This window comes from Lithobates pipiens, unplaced genomic scaffold (assembly GCF_037356315.1).
Source record: "Lithobates pipiens isolate NorthernLeopardFrog02 unplaced genomic scaffold, aLitPip1_a1.2 Scaffold_16, whole genome shotgun sequence".
Taxonomy (NCBI): domain Eukaryota; kingdom Metazoa; phylum Chordata; class Amphibia; order Anura; family Ranidae; genus Lithobates; species Lithobates pipiens.
Genome location: NW_027507748.1, coordinates 594,289,607 through 594,303,869, shown reverse-complemented (window position 1 = coordinate 594,303,869; position 14,263 = coordinate 594,289,607). Strand labels below are relative to the sequence as shown.

General features: G+C 46.2%; 1 protein-coding gene across 2 annotated transcripts in view; it reads right to left on the bottom strand.

The window, feature by feature from the left end:
- The window catches only part of LOC143983845 (hydroperoxide isomerase ALOXE3-like), an 88,148-nt gene that overhangs the window by 13,955 nt on the left and 59,930 nt on the right, over positions 1 to 14,263 (bottom strand). For both annotated transcript variants that reach the window (XM_077483943.1, XM_077483944.1), the window contains 2 exons: positions 10,540 to 10,709; positions 10,329 to 10,450 (listed from right to left, as the gene is read on the bottom strand). In XM_077483943.1, coding sequence (XP_077340069.1) covers positions 10,329 to 10,450; positions 10,540 to 10,709 — 292 coding nt within the window. The remainder of the gene's footprint in view (positions 1 to 10,328; positions 10,451 to 10,539; positions 10,710 to 14,263) is intronic.

Genomic DNA, 14,263 nt, shown 5'->3' with positions numbered 1-14,263 from the left:
CCACTGGATTGAGATCTGTGCTTAACTTTTTTACCATACCTGTGCTGCCTTAAAGGACAGCCACAATAACTAGTTCAGCTGTCTACTTACTGGAGACGGCAGATCTGTGACTAGTCACCATCATGCTCGGGCCCTTACCTGCTAGCAAAGACACCTGGCCCCATCACCTGGTATGGACTTATAGGGGAAGCCCTATGCTGAAAAAACGGCGTGGGGGTACCCCCCCAAAGTCCATATCAGACCCTTATCTGAGCATGCAGCTTGGCTGGCCAGGAAAGGGGGTGGGGACGAGCAAGTGCCCCCCCTCCTGAGCCGTACCAGGCCGTGTGCCCTCAACGGGGGGATGCTTTGGGGAAGAGCGCCCCCCCCCCCCCAACCCAAAGCACCTTGTCCCCATGTTGATGAGGACAAGGGCCTCTTCCCGACAACCCTGGCCATTGGTTGTCTGGCGGGGGGCTTATCGGAATACTTCCGCACTCTTCCTATGGGGATCCCCTCGCACTATCTATGCCTAGTGCATAAAAGGATCCTGCGTTTTATCTAGGCTGATAAGCACCCTAGTTTCTAGGGTCCCACTTTTCACGCACAGGCTCCAAAGCGGGTTGGGGGTTCCAAGTATCATATATAGTATAATATTACTTAGCAACTCAGATCTCCCTGCTTTCCCTGTACAATACCTCAGTAGACATTCCCCTGTGGGCGCTCCTGGAACTCCCTAACTGCACACCCCTGCCTCTCCAGGCTCTCCTTTGGCTCATAAATTATGCCTGCCCACACTTAGCCCCCTCATGCAGCATAGTCTTAAAACATGGGATTCTGTCAGATATTCAGGCAAACTCATGTCTCCCTTCTTGCCCCTCCTGCCCACCCTTTGCAACCCCTTATTTCCTCCAGCTACATGCCTTTTCCTGGTGGACAGCCCATGGCTTCATGCAAGTTCAACACTTTTTGGCCTTTCGGTCTTTTCCGACATGGGCATCTATCCGAGAAATGCATGAGGCTCCTTGCTCAGAGTTTTTTCATCACCTCCAACTCCAACACTGGATTTCATCTCCCCATCACAACTCTACCTACCTCTTTCAAAAATGGCCTTCGAAAACATATGCTTCCTGTTGTTCCCAATAGGCCAAAGTTTGCGTACAGAAAAGCACCTAATATTAAGAGCAAATTGGCACCAAGTAAACTTAAAGAGAAACCTCCTCCCCCTGGTAGCTCTATTCCCACTTTTCTAGCTATCTCGGGTATGTACCAATGCCGCAAACCATTATGCAAAACCTGCCAGTTTGTAAGACATGGCCAGAAGGACTTTGTTGTAAAAGGAAAAACATACCCTATCAAGGGTTTTCACACATGCTCCACTGACCATGTGGTATACTGTCTAAAATGTCCTTGCGGCCTGTTTTATGTAGGGAGAACCATTAGGCCACTTCGCAAGCGTTTCGGCGAGCATCGCCGTTTCATCTCTGGTGGATTAGATAATCACAGTGTTCCTAGGCATTTCCTCAAGTATCATCAAAAATCTACAGATGGTTTAAGGGTCTGGGTCATTGAGACAATGCCAAAGAACCTCCCCTCAGCCGAACGTTTCAGAAAACTCTGTCATAGAGAAATGTTTTGGATTTTTACTTTAAATGTTCTTGCCCCTGGAGGGTTGAACGAGGACTTTGAAACTAGTGCCATTCTCTAGATTCCTCCTTTCCTAATATATTTGTGCAAGATCTTTTTAGTAGTATATAATTTTCTATTAGTATATTATTTTAAATATGGTAAATATTTTTAAATAATTTTAACCTTTTCGGTATATTTATATATTAGATATATTTTTAAATATATTTAGCTAATATATTTATACATATTTTTTTGCCCTAGATATATTTTTCAAAATAGTTTCTCTTTGCCCCTTTATTCCCTTTCTTCTTTTGCCCCTCCCTTTTTTTTTTTTTTCCCCTACTCCCTCCCCTTCAGTCTTATATATTATGCCTAGACCTAAGCATTATTGAAGACTGTGTAAAAATACTGATTCTCATTTTCATTTTATGTTTATTTTTAAATGTCGCTTATTGGTTGTTGCTCTGTAAGAAATCATATTTTTTTGTTTGGATAGGGATTTTGTTTCTGTTTCTGTTTCTCCCCCTGTCCTATACCTTTATATTGTGATAACGCTCCATTTACATATCCCCGCCCCTAAGGTCCGCCCAGGTAGTATAAATTAGTCCCATACACACACAGTCATCAGGTTGATAAAGGAACCAATGAGATGTTCCGAAACGCGTCCCTCTTTGATGACTGCTTCCTGTTTTGCTTCCTGTTTGTGGTCCACGCTGGTTGCTGGTTATTGTCTCCTGCCGCTGACGTCACTTCCAGGATCCTTGTGTTTTGAGACTGTGATTGCGGACTGGCCTGCCAGTTCTCTTGGAGCTCCCTGCTTTTTTTCCTGTTGGCATCCCCTGGACCTCCCTGCTACTGGACACACACAGCCTAAAGAACTGGTATATGCCAATGACCACTGCATTCATGCCGGACCACCTACATGGATATTAATGATATGCTCTGCCAGTCTACATATCTTGTAAGTGTTTTTAACCCTTTTTGGGGAAATTAAACAGCTTTTAATTCTACACTTAGAGGCGCCTTTTCTTTGTTTTTCTGTTTCCTATTCAGAGATTGCTTCTCTCCATAAGTGCAGCCCTAAGTGTGGAAGATACCCTATTATAGACTTTCTGGTTCCTAAAGACATCTGTTTTTTTTTTGCTTGGTCCTGAAGTTCAGAGCGCCCTTACAAACTGTATTTCGAAAACATATGCCAACACTCTCCGGGCTTTCCTGGTCTCATCTCCACAATGTATGCGTCCCTGAACAGTAGAACATCCCCTTCTTCTCTCCCATATGTTTCTCAGTGGGAGCAGGACTTGGTGTCTGAGATAGACCTGGCAGACTAGAGCAAGGCCTGGTCCTCCGTAAATGCTCATTTAACACAGCCACCTTAGAGGTGGCATATAAAGTAGTCCTATGCTGGTACTGGGTGCCAGCGTGTACTGTTCACGCCAACCTCAATCTTAGCGACTGCTGTTTCTGGGGCTGTGGCCATCGTGGGGACGTTTTACACATATGGTGGACTTGTCCATGACTGATAGGGTTTTGGTCCTGAGTCTTCAGCCTGCTATACACCCTGTTTCACCTGCCTATCTGAAAGGATGCTAAATTGGCCCTGCTGCACTGCCCCATCCTTTGCCTCTATGCTCGTCAGCAGAAATTGGCAACCTACCTTTTTTTGTCTGCCAAGAGAACAATTGCCCATGCCTGGAGGAAGCCTATGGTTCCTTTACAGGGCATTATAGAGTGTATGACAGCTCTTATGCTCAATGAACAGATGTCAAGAATTCTCAAGGACTCTCATGCCAATTTTTTAAAGATTTGGGCACCTTGGCTCCAATAAGTCTTTCCCTAACTTTCTCCAGCTAGCATCGGACACATGTGACTGACTCTCCTGACAATCCCGAGTCCATATATTCCCCATGCCATCCTTTCGTTCCTTTCTTCCTGTTGACTTACCGCTGATCTCCCCTTTCCTTTTCCTTCTGTTTTATTTTCTTCTTCATCATCTTTCTTTTGGGGCTCATGCCCCGTCTTCCTCTTCTTTGTGGTAACATTGCACTCCCTGAGTGCATAGTTAACCTGCATTACTATCAGAGATTTAGCTGGTCCAGGTTTGAAATTGATATTCATGTGGATTTTCCTGGACCCCCCTCAACTTTCTAGACTTGGCGTATAACCACTTACACTGTTTTCTCTCATTTGGTGGTCTGCATATGTAGTTTTCCCTGGGTTAAAGAGGAAGTAAACCCTGATGGGTTTACTTCCTCTTTGATTCCCTGCAAAGGTAAAGCATAATGGACTACTATGCATCGCATAATAGTCCATTATGTGTCACTTACCTGACACAGGAGCCAGCGAAGTCACTGCTGTCCCGTGTAGTTCCGAGCGTCCATCTTCTTGGTGGGTCTCTGTGGGTCTCGCTGCTCCGGCGCTGTCATTCGCCGGAGCAGCGATGACATCACTCCGGCACATGCGCACGGGAGCCGACACTCGCGGCATATTGCCGTGATCTGCGGCTTACCCAATGCGCCTGCGCGCCGCTGTCTACGGTGGCTGTCTTCAGGTAAATATCTCCTAAACCGTATACGTTTAGGAGATATTTCTTGGACCTACAGGTAAGCCTTAATCTAGGCTTACCTGTAGGTCAAAGTGGTTTGTAAGGGTTTACAACCACTTTAAGTTGGCACTCTGAGCCCCTGCATGGACAGTTTATATGCCTTTCTGTTATTCTTTTAAAAATATGTACCGAAAAGCAATATGTATCCCGCTACATATTTTTGGTAAAAAAATCCCAATAAGCGTATATTGATTGGTTTGAGCAAAAGTTATAGTATCTTAAAACTATGGGATATTTTTATTTATTTATTTTACTAGTAATGGCAGTGACTGTGATATTGCGGTGGACATTCGGAGACTAACTGACACTTTTTGGGGACCAGTGACACCAATACAGTGATCAGTGCTAAAAAATTTGTACTGTCACTGTACTAATGACACTGGGAAGGGGTTAACATCAGGGGCGATCAAAGGGTTAATTGTAAGCCTAGGCTGTGTTTTTGTAGACTGTGGGAGGTGACTTTACTAGGGGAAGATATGGATTCTCGTTCCTGCTTTGCAGAGACACAGGATCCATGCCTTACGTCCTGTCAGAATGGTAATCTGTACCTCCGATATGGGCAGGCAGTTACACTCTGATGGGAATCTCAATGAACTACCTAGAATGATCAACAGCACTCTGGTAGTTCATTGAGAATTACAAGCCTACAGCCCCAAAGGCTGTCAGGACTTGTAGTTCTCCCATTCACAGAACACCATGAATGGATGACACGGCCAGGAAGTGCCCCGCATGGCCGCATTGGAGGGGTGGGGAAGATCCCTTGCTTCCTGTGAAAACAGGAGCCAGGGGTCAGTGCATTTGTAACATGTTACATCTTACAGCCTGAATATGGGTGTAACATGTAACATGTTACAAAATGTGAACTTATCCTTTAAGGAGAGACCAGATTGAAGACCCACTCTGTAACCTAGCCTTAAAAGCCCTAGTCTAGCAGAATCCTGAATTCTTGGCAAACAACCCAGTTGAAAATTCCAAGGTGATCTATAAAGAGTGGGACCAGCTGCCAAACTGAATTATCTACAGGAAAGGCTCCTCGGCTGGTCCAGAAGAGATGTGACAATTATTCTTCCCAGAGAACCATGGGCAAACTGTGCTGACAGCCCCTAAACGATGAGCATGAACACCGAGGGCCATAAAGGACATTTAGATTTGTTTGAGACCGCTTTCATTGGCCAGCCAGAAGAGCAGAGAAAGTTACTGTCATTCCTGCCTAAAATACATTTGGAGGAAGACTCTACCAACCAGATCTGCTCCAATGGGACACTTGCAAAGTCAAGGCCCGATGGAGTTTGTGTGCATTGACTTCCAGTGCCAGGATCCCGACTCAAGTGGAAGCAGCAATGTCTTAGCAGTGACTGACCATTTCACACGCTATGCTTAAACATTCCCCGCCAAAGATCAACAGGCTGCTACCGTGGTCAAAGTTTTAGTGCAGAAGTTTTTTTCATGCATTATGGCCCGCACACAAAGAATACATTCAGACCAAGGCAGAGACTTTGAGAGTAAACTTATCCGCAAATTGTGTGACCTACTGGACATTCAGAAGTCCCATACACTGCCTTATCATCCACAGGGAGACCCTCAACCTGAGCAATCCAATCGTACTTTGCTAAATATGCTGGGAACACTGCCCTCGGAAAAGAAACAGCATTGAGGAAACCATATTGCAGCCGTGGTACATGCCTACAACCAGTGTTCATTTTGAAATTTCATTTTAGTTTTAACCACTTGACTAAAATGTAATTTCAGTTTTAGACTTCTTTCACACTGAGGCAGTTATCAGGCGCTTTGGCACTAAAAATAGCACCTGAAAAGTGCCGGTAAACTGCCTCCCATTCATTTGAATGGGCGCTTTCACACTGGGGCAGTGCGCTTGCGGGATGGTACAAAAACTGCTGCAAGCAGCATCTTTGGGGCATGTTTGGAGCGCTCTAAATAGCGATTGAAAAATGTCCCATCCATTGAAATGAATATGCAGCACTTCCAAAGCACCTTAAAAGTGATTTGAAAGGACAGCAAAATGGGTCTTTTATTGTTGTGCCCTGCTAGAGCCCAAATGCTGCTAAAACACCACAAAAACGTCCGTCGCTTTAGCAGCTGTTTTAGAAGTGCTTCAGTGTGAAAGGGGTCTTAGTTGTGTTTTAGTCATCTGAATTGTTTTAGTTTTAGTTATATTTTAGTCGACTAAATTCTCTAGTATATTTTACTCTACTAAAATCAAATGCGTTTAGTTAAATTGTAAAGTATTATTTAAGATTTTCTCATGATATACTCCTGTAGTAGAAATCTAATAACATATTATTTATGGTATTAAGGTTTGAGCAAGCCTAATATACTTCTGAGTCCTGTCAAACTTTAACTGCTTGCCGATCAGCCGCCATTATACTGCGGCAGGTTGGCTCTCCTGGGCGAATCGACATAGGTGTACGTCGGATGCTTTAAAAGCTCTAGGGGGCGTGCGCACGCCCATGGCGTGATGCCGGAGCCGATGAACGTAGCCGGCGGTTGACATGTCCGCTGGCCATCCTTGGTCACTCCTCACAGAGACAGAATGGGGATCTGTCAATGCAAACAGACAGATCCCCGTTCTGTCAGGGAAATAGAGAGAGATCTACTGTTCCTAGTAATCAAGAACAGAAATCTCTCTCTACTCCAAGTCAGTCCCATCCCCCCACATTTAGAAACACCTCCCTAGGACACACTTAACCCCAAACATAGATCTATACTCAGACCAAAAAGTTAACGAAAAAAAAAAATAGGCAAACTCGTTGGACTACTCTGTCTTTTTCTGCCGTCAGTTTTCTATGTTTCTATGTTTCTATTTAAACTTGAGCATACCCAAATCCTTATAGTGTTTACCCCTACGTTTAAAGTGGTTGTAAACCCTTAGGCCGCGTACACACGGGCGGATTGTCTGCCCAACTTAGTTCGTCAGACAATCCGACAGACAGTCCGTCCAAATTTTGAATGAACGGACTTGACCACACACGATGAACAGACAGTCCGCTGAAAGCGTGCGCAATGACGTGTACAGCACGTACGACGGGACTAGAAAAACGACGTCCAATACACTGCAATGCAACCTTCGGCCGTGTAAACCCTTTCTGAGCATGCGCCATACTTAGTCCGTCCAACTTGCCTACACACGAGCGGACTGTCCGCTGAAACCAAGTTTGGACGGACAAAACCAAGTTTGGACGGACAAAATTACGGAAATTCCGAAAGACAAAGTCCGTCAGACTGTCCGCTGAAAAAGTCCGCTGAAGCCCACACACGAGCGGATTGTCCGCTGAAACACGGTTCAGCGGACTAAGTTGGGCAGACAATCCGCCCGTGTGTACGCGGCCTTACAAACCACTTTGACCTACAGGTAAGCCTAGATTAAGGCTTACCTGTAGGTACAAGAAATATCTCCTAAACCAATGCGGTTTAGGAGATATTTCCAAAAAGACAGCCACCGCTGTCTATGGAGCATTCGCCGTAGACAGCGGTGCGCAAGCGCACTATCGCCATTAGCGGCATGCGATATGCCGTTAGTGGTGGTTCCCGTGCGCATGCGCGGGAGTGACGTCATCGCTGCTTTGGCGCTGTGATTGGCCGGAGCAGTGATACCCGGAAGAAGATGGATGCTCGGGGCTACAGGGGACAGCAGTGACATCGCTGGCTCCTGTGTCAGGTAAGTGACACATAATGGGCTACTATGCGATGCATAGTAGCCCATTCTGCTTTACCTTTGCAGGAAGGTTTTATCAGGGTTCATCAGGGTTTACTTCCTCTTTAAGCCCCTGGTTATTGTGCTATATATAGGCTTAGGTTTTTGCTGTCATACCAGAGTGGTTTCAGAGGTTAATATGTGAAAAACATTAATTGATTAATCAAATCATCTACTGAATACAGATCTCTGCTTTGGTAAACTTGAATTGTGTCTTCTTTTCATTGTATCAGGTATTTCTGTCTGCAATAAATATGTCTGAATCCAGAGTGTCCAAGGGTATGAGAAGCTTGCAAGATAAGGGCAAACTGGGGACAAGCATCAACTAGCAGTCCCCATTGGGGCAGCGCTACACAACATTAGCATAAATCCCATGCACACAACAACAGAACTTCTCAACATGCAGTGCCTTTATTGAAGAATCCTCATTAGCTCTTTAACCACTTCAGACCCAGAAGATTTGGCTGCTGCATGACTGGGCCATTTTTTTGCGATTGGGCACTTGCGTAGTTTTAACTGACAATTGCGCGTTCGTGCGACGTTGCACCCAAACAAAATTTACATCCTTTTTTTTCCACAAATAGAGCTTTCTTTTGGTGGTATTTGATCGTCTCTGCGGTTTTTATTTTTTGCGCTGTAAACAAAAAAAGAGCGACAATTTTGAAAAAAAACACAATGGGGGTTATTTACGAAAGGCAAGTGCACTTGGAAGTGCAGTCACTCTTAATCTAAGGGGTAGATATGAAATGAGTGAAAGCTCTGCTGATTTAATCATCCAATCTTGTGCAAGCTAAAATGCGTTTTTTTATTTTCCTCGCATGTCCCCCTCGGATCTACAGCGACTTTACTTCCAAGTGCACTTTCAATGCATTTGCAGTGCAAAGTGGATTTTCCTTTAGGAAATAACCCCCAATATTTTGTGCTTTTTGCTATAATAAATATCCCCATTTAAAAAAAATCAAATTTTTTCTCAGTTTAGGCCGATATGTATTCTTCTACATATTTTTGGTATAAAAAAATCGCAATAAGTATTGATTGGTTTGCACAAAAGTTATAGCATATACAAAATAGGGGATAGATTTATAGAATTTTTATTATTATTTTTTTTACTAGTAATGGCGGCGATCTGCGATTTTTATAGGGACTACGACATTATGGTGGCCACATTGGACACTTTTGACACGTATTTGGAACCATTGGCATTTATACAACAATCAGGGCTATAAAAATGCACCGATTACTGTAAAAATGTAATTGGCAGGGACAGGATTAACACTAGGGGGCAATCAAAGGATTAACTGTGTTCCCTGTGTGTTTCTAATTGTAGTGGGAGGGGACTGACCTAGAGGGGATGACAGATTGTGGTTCCTAGCTATTAGGAACTCACAATCTGTCACTCCTCACAGAACAGAACAGGGATTTGTGTGTTTGCCACGATCGTTAAAGGCCTGTGGTCATCGCGACTGTTGGCCACGAGCATCGACACCTCCACAGTGCAGAGGCGCTCCTGGCTTGTCCTCTTCTTGAGTGCCCCCACGAAGAGCCGCTTTCCATGGGGTCACTTGTGCGGGCACGCACCCGAGTTCTGCTGCTGCATCCATTGACACAGACAGCAGGATTTGGCCCTGCCCCGTCTCTTGTGTCACTGGATTTGAATGCTTTCAATCAGGGGTGGACTGACAATTCATGGGGCCCCTGGGCAATAGGAGATTATGGGGCTCCCAGGCAATCCAAGATTATGGGACCACACAGTGTACACACACACAGTATACAATCGCACAGTATACACATACATGTACACACAGTATACACAGACATGTTTCTATTGGCTGAGAAGGTACTGGAGAGATGGGGCAGCTATAATCTTGGGATTTTTAGACCAAAAGGATGTCGGTAAGGGATATTTCAGAGACAGAAAAAAAAAAACACAGATTTTTACATACCGTCCCTGGTTTTTCAGAGGCTGGCAACCCTGATGGGGCCCCCTAGTGGCTCTGGGCCCTCGGGCAGTGCCCGAGTGGCCCAATGGTCAGTCCGCCCCTGCTTTCAATCTATCCAATGAGAACCCGAGACAGCGCCTGGAGCTGCTGTGCTGATCCCTGACGCTGAAATGATCGGGCTCAGGTAAGAAAAGGGGGGGGGGTGGTCTGGGGAGTGCTGCAGCACAGAAGGTTTTTCACCTTAATACATTGATTGCATTAAGGTGAAAAACCTTGAGGGTTTACAACCCTTTTAAATAAATATGGCTTTGAGCTAATGCTTCAGAAGTAGTATGAGTCAGGTGCTTTTTGTCAGCCTAAAAACTTGTTTAATGCAGGAAAAAATGCATCCTCTTGGCAGGATGCTTTGGCAATTTTAATTGATCTTGAATAGTTTGATAATGAAACAGAATAGAAATTTTACCTGAAGAACTATTTTGAAGAAATCCTTCCTTGAAGATCTCAGCCACCCAGGCCTGAAGTTCAGGGTCTTCCTTGACCATCGCATCACTTGTGTAATAGTAATTAACAATATTGGAAACAAAACTAAAAAAACAAAACAGGATCAGAATCAAGAGATATATTTTTAAGTATTGGAGTACCACCTTTCCAGGAATCAAATAAAAGATCTTTACCTCTCCACAGCTAACCAGATCTTCATGCCATCATCCCTGTACAAGTAGTTTGGGATGGACTCCATTCCTCTGCTTGCAATGTTATCAGGGAGACACAGATTATGATATGTCACCCCTTCCATGGCCTTTTTCAGGAGTAATGGAATCCCCCCATCCCCAAACACCCAAGCCTGGAGAGAGAATACCAGAGAGTAACATGGTTAATATTCATAATTACCAACTGTAAAAGAAGCCATATAAAGCTTCCTCTGATTGAGTCATCAGCCCACCTCTCTGACTCAGCCAATCAGAGTAAGCTTTGTATTAATTGATAGAATATAAAGCTTTCTTTGAATAGCTGAGTGACATTCAGACCAACGCTATGTTGTTCCGGGTGTGTGGTAAGAAGGTCTCGCCTCACATCCAGAACACAGAGCCGTATACCATATGTAGCTGAGGCTACATAGTTTATACAGCACACCTAGCAGCCGCACATGTTAGTGAGGGAAATAGTTTGTTTGGGCCAGCTTTGAGGTAAAAAAATAAAAATAAATGTCCCACTTCCTTTTTCACCTCCTCTCTACCTAACACTTACCTGGCTTGTCTCATCTCTCCAGTGCTGTACTGGCTGCAGCATTCCTCCTCCACTTTCTGGTCTTACAGGAGACACATAAGTTCCCACTGCTGTCAAACTCCTGGGAGGAGTGAGGGGGGTGGGGTCTTATTAGTGCTGTGTGTGTCTATGGATGCACACAGCCTGGCTCAAGAGTGTGCCTGGGTGCATGGGTGCCCCATCAGCACATGGATTTCTGAGGAGGCACCTGCAGTAAAGGAGGGGTTGACAGCACTAGTGCGGGACCCCAGAAAAGTATGTAAGGGACCGCTCTGAACAATACAATTTTTTTATTTCCTATACAATCACTTTAATATAATGGTGGAAAAAAAGAAGACAAAGCATGATCTTTACATTTCCAGCCACAGTTTCATGAACTGACCTAGATCTTTTTCATGCTATATGCATACATGCTAAAGGGTTAGTTTTTTCACTTTGATTACCTCTCAGAGAGCTGTATTTCTGACTTTTATCTGTCTAAAAGGCCACTGGAAGCTTGATTCATACACCATGGAATGTCAGCAGCAGCACTCAGGAGTCGATCCGAACATCAGCTGGGGTGCTGGCATCGTGGGATTTCTGGACAGGTAAGTGCCCTAATATTAAACGTCAGCAGCTACAGTATTTGTAGCTGCTGACTTTTAATATTTCTCTTTCGTTCATTGGCAGACACAGCTCCAGTAATCTTGACCGTAAGGGTTATTACGTCACTTTCAGGAGAGGACTGGGAAGAACATCTAATACATGTGAAACACAACAGAACTGTACAGTTCTGCCCAGGGGGTGGTCCCTCTGGTAATAACCCCTCAGCCTGCTTCCTGCAGCTTAGTTTTTTTCTGCCTAGTGAAGAAGGACCTAGGCTCCCTGCCGGGACCATCGGTCTTGGGGATTATTTTCAGTTTTTTGCCTTGTGCGCAAGATTTTAAGATCCTGTGATCTTCTATCAACAGCCGTCTGGGTGACAGGCTGAATAATATTTATCCTTGTATTCTCCCCAGCCTGGCCATCGAGTGTGTGCAGACTCTAGCTAGGCACTGGGTCGGCCACAACATGCCCCTCAGGCTCCAGGGACAACCGGTGAGCGCAATGCTCTGGGGCACACATATTACCGGACTACCGATGTCTTTGTCACAGTGTGGCATGGCCGCAGCCACCCTGTACTGCTCGGGTGTGGGTCTGTGATGGGATGCCTCCAGCTCGTCCAGATGGTAAGTACAGCTCTTCCTGCCTCAGCGGGATTGCGCAGCTGGGCATTCCCTGGGAGGTCGATTAGGGGGTCCCTCTCCTCCCTTTCTTATCTCCCTGTCCCTATTTTACCCCCCCCCACTGTGGGGGATGCTGCATGACTGGGCTGTTGAGCGGTGTGTGTACCTGAGCCAGGGGCCCTCCGGAGGGGCTCTGATCCTTGATTGGGGGCTGCGCTGTCTGTCTGTGTCCCTGGGCTGTCTGTGATCTCTCTGCTGATGTCTGTGGGCTCTGCATGTTCTGCCGCCATAGTGCTGTCTGCCGCCATAATCTGTGTACATTCCCTGTGTACAATTGTTTGGTGGCCATTTTCTGTGGGTCTCTGTGAGAAGCATGGTCGGTGGCCATTTTCCCAAAGCTCGGCGGCCATTTTCCCTGTGATTTTCCTCTATACAGGACGCCCGGCGGCCATTTTTTGTAGCCTCAGTGCGGTTTTTCTCTTCAGCGCTGGTTCCTGTACCTCAGAACAGCGCGTTTTTTTTGCTCTGGACACCTGGGAGCTGACACTGGACACAGGCACCTGTAACAGCACGGTGCAGCGCTCGGTCAGGATCATGAGTCCTGCGGTTGGGAACCCTCAGTCTGCAGCAGCTAGGAGGGTGAGATTGAGCACCTTGTCCTAAGTCCCCAAGGGTGGCAGACAGGGTGGGTCAGCATGGCATCAGAAACTGGTGTTTCTTCCCCAGACCTCCTTGCAATTGCAACCGGCTAGTCTGCAAAGAGTGCAGTGCCTTTGGACACTTTGTCGGCGGTCCTTGAAACATTTGTTGCCAGGGGGAGGAGGTGTGTGGGCGCAAAGGTGGTAAAAAACGGCCCCTGCTCCCCGTCCTCTGGGGAGAGTTCTGGCTCAGACTCGGGCCCTGCAGTGACTGGTGGCCCCTGCTCTGATGGGTCAGAGGACACTGACCGGGACCGATCGGACAGTGAGGATGAATCCGCAAAGACAAAGCGCTAGTTGGAGCACTTATCACAGCTGCGCATGATACCCTGAAAATACTGGATACAGCAGGATCCTCTGCTGAGGTAGCGGTCCCTTTTGGGTCCCATAAGTCAGCCTGTACACCTAAGGTGTTTCCGTATCTGACTTATTTCGATACGTTCATATACAAGGAATGGGGAAGCCTGCAATGGACCCCTTTGAGGAGAGACTTCTTAAAAAAATGGTCGCCCCCCCCCCCCCCGGACCCCCAGGTATCCAAGTTAAATAAAGTAACCACAATCCCGGTAGAAGGGACTCTTGCATTTAAGGACCCTACCGACAGGAAGGCTGAGGCAGTGGCCCGTTCCCTGTTTACGGCAGTGGGGTCAGCGATACGACCAGTACTGGCCATAGCATTGGTGTCGCAGACACTTACTGAGTGGGCAAAACTATTGCACTGTGAATTGGAGAAACAGCTGGCCTCTCCTGTCTGTGTGGAACTAGCAGACCAGTTAGTGCACTGCCTTAAGTATGTCTGTGACGTGGCCATGGATACGCTTCCCTTGCTCTCCAGAGCATCATTTTCAGCAGTGGTGCTGTGGAGTCAGATTTGGCTGACATGCTGGTCTGCGGACCGAGAAGCCTTGACAGATTCCCTTCCTTGGTGAGCGGATATTTGGAGCCTCGCTGGATGACATTATTAAGAATGTCACAGGTGGGAAGAGCACTTTTCTCCCACAGTGCAGGAAGAGTAAGGAGCCACGCTGCAGGCAAGGGCCCTCATTTTCCGCTCAAAGGAGGCTTTTTTTGTCCGCCCCGGGACTTCAGCAAAATGCCCGTTACTCGGGTGGGGGTTGCCTTCGGGAGTTTGCTGTCCGACCAATGGGTTTGCGAACTGATTTCATTGGGCTACAAGATAGAGTTCCTCTGTTGGCCACCAAACAGATTTTTCCCCTCCAGCATACCTT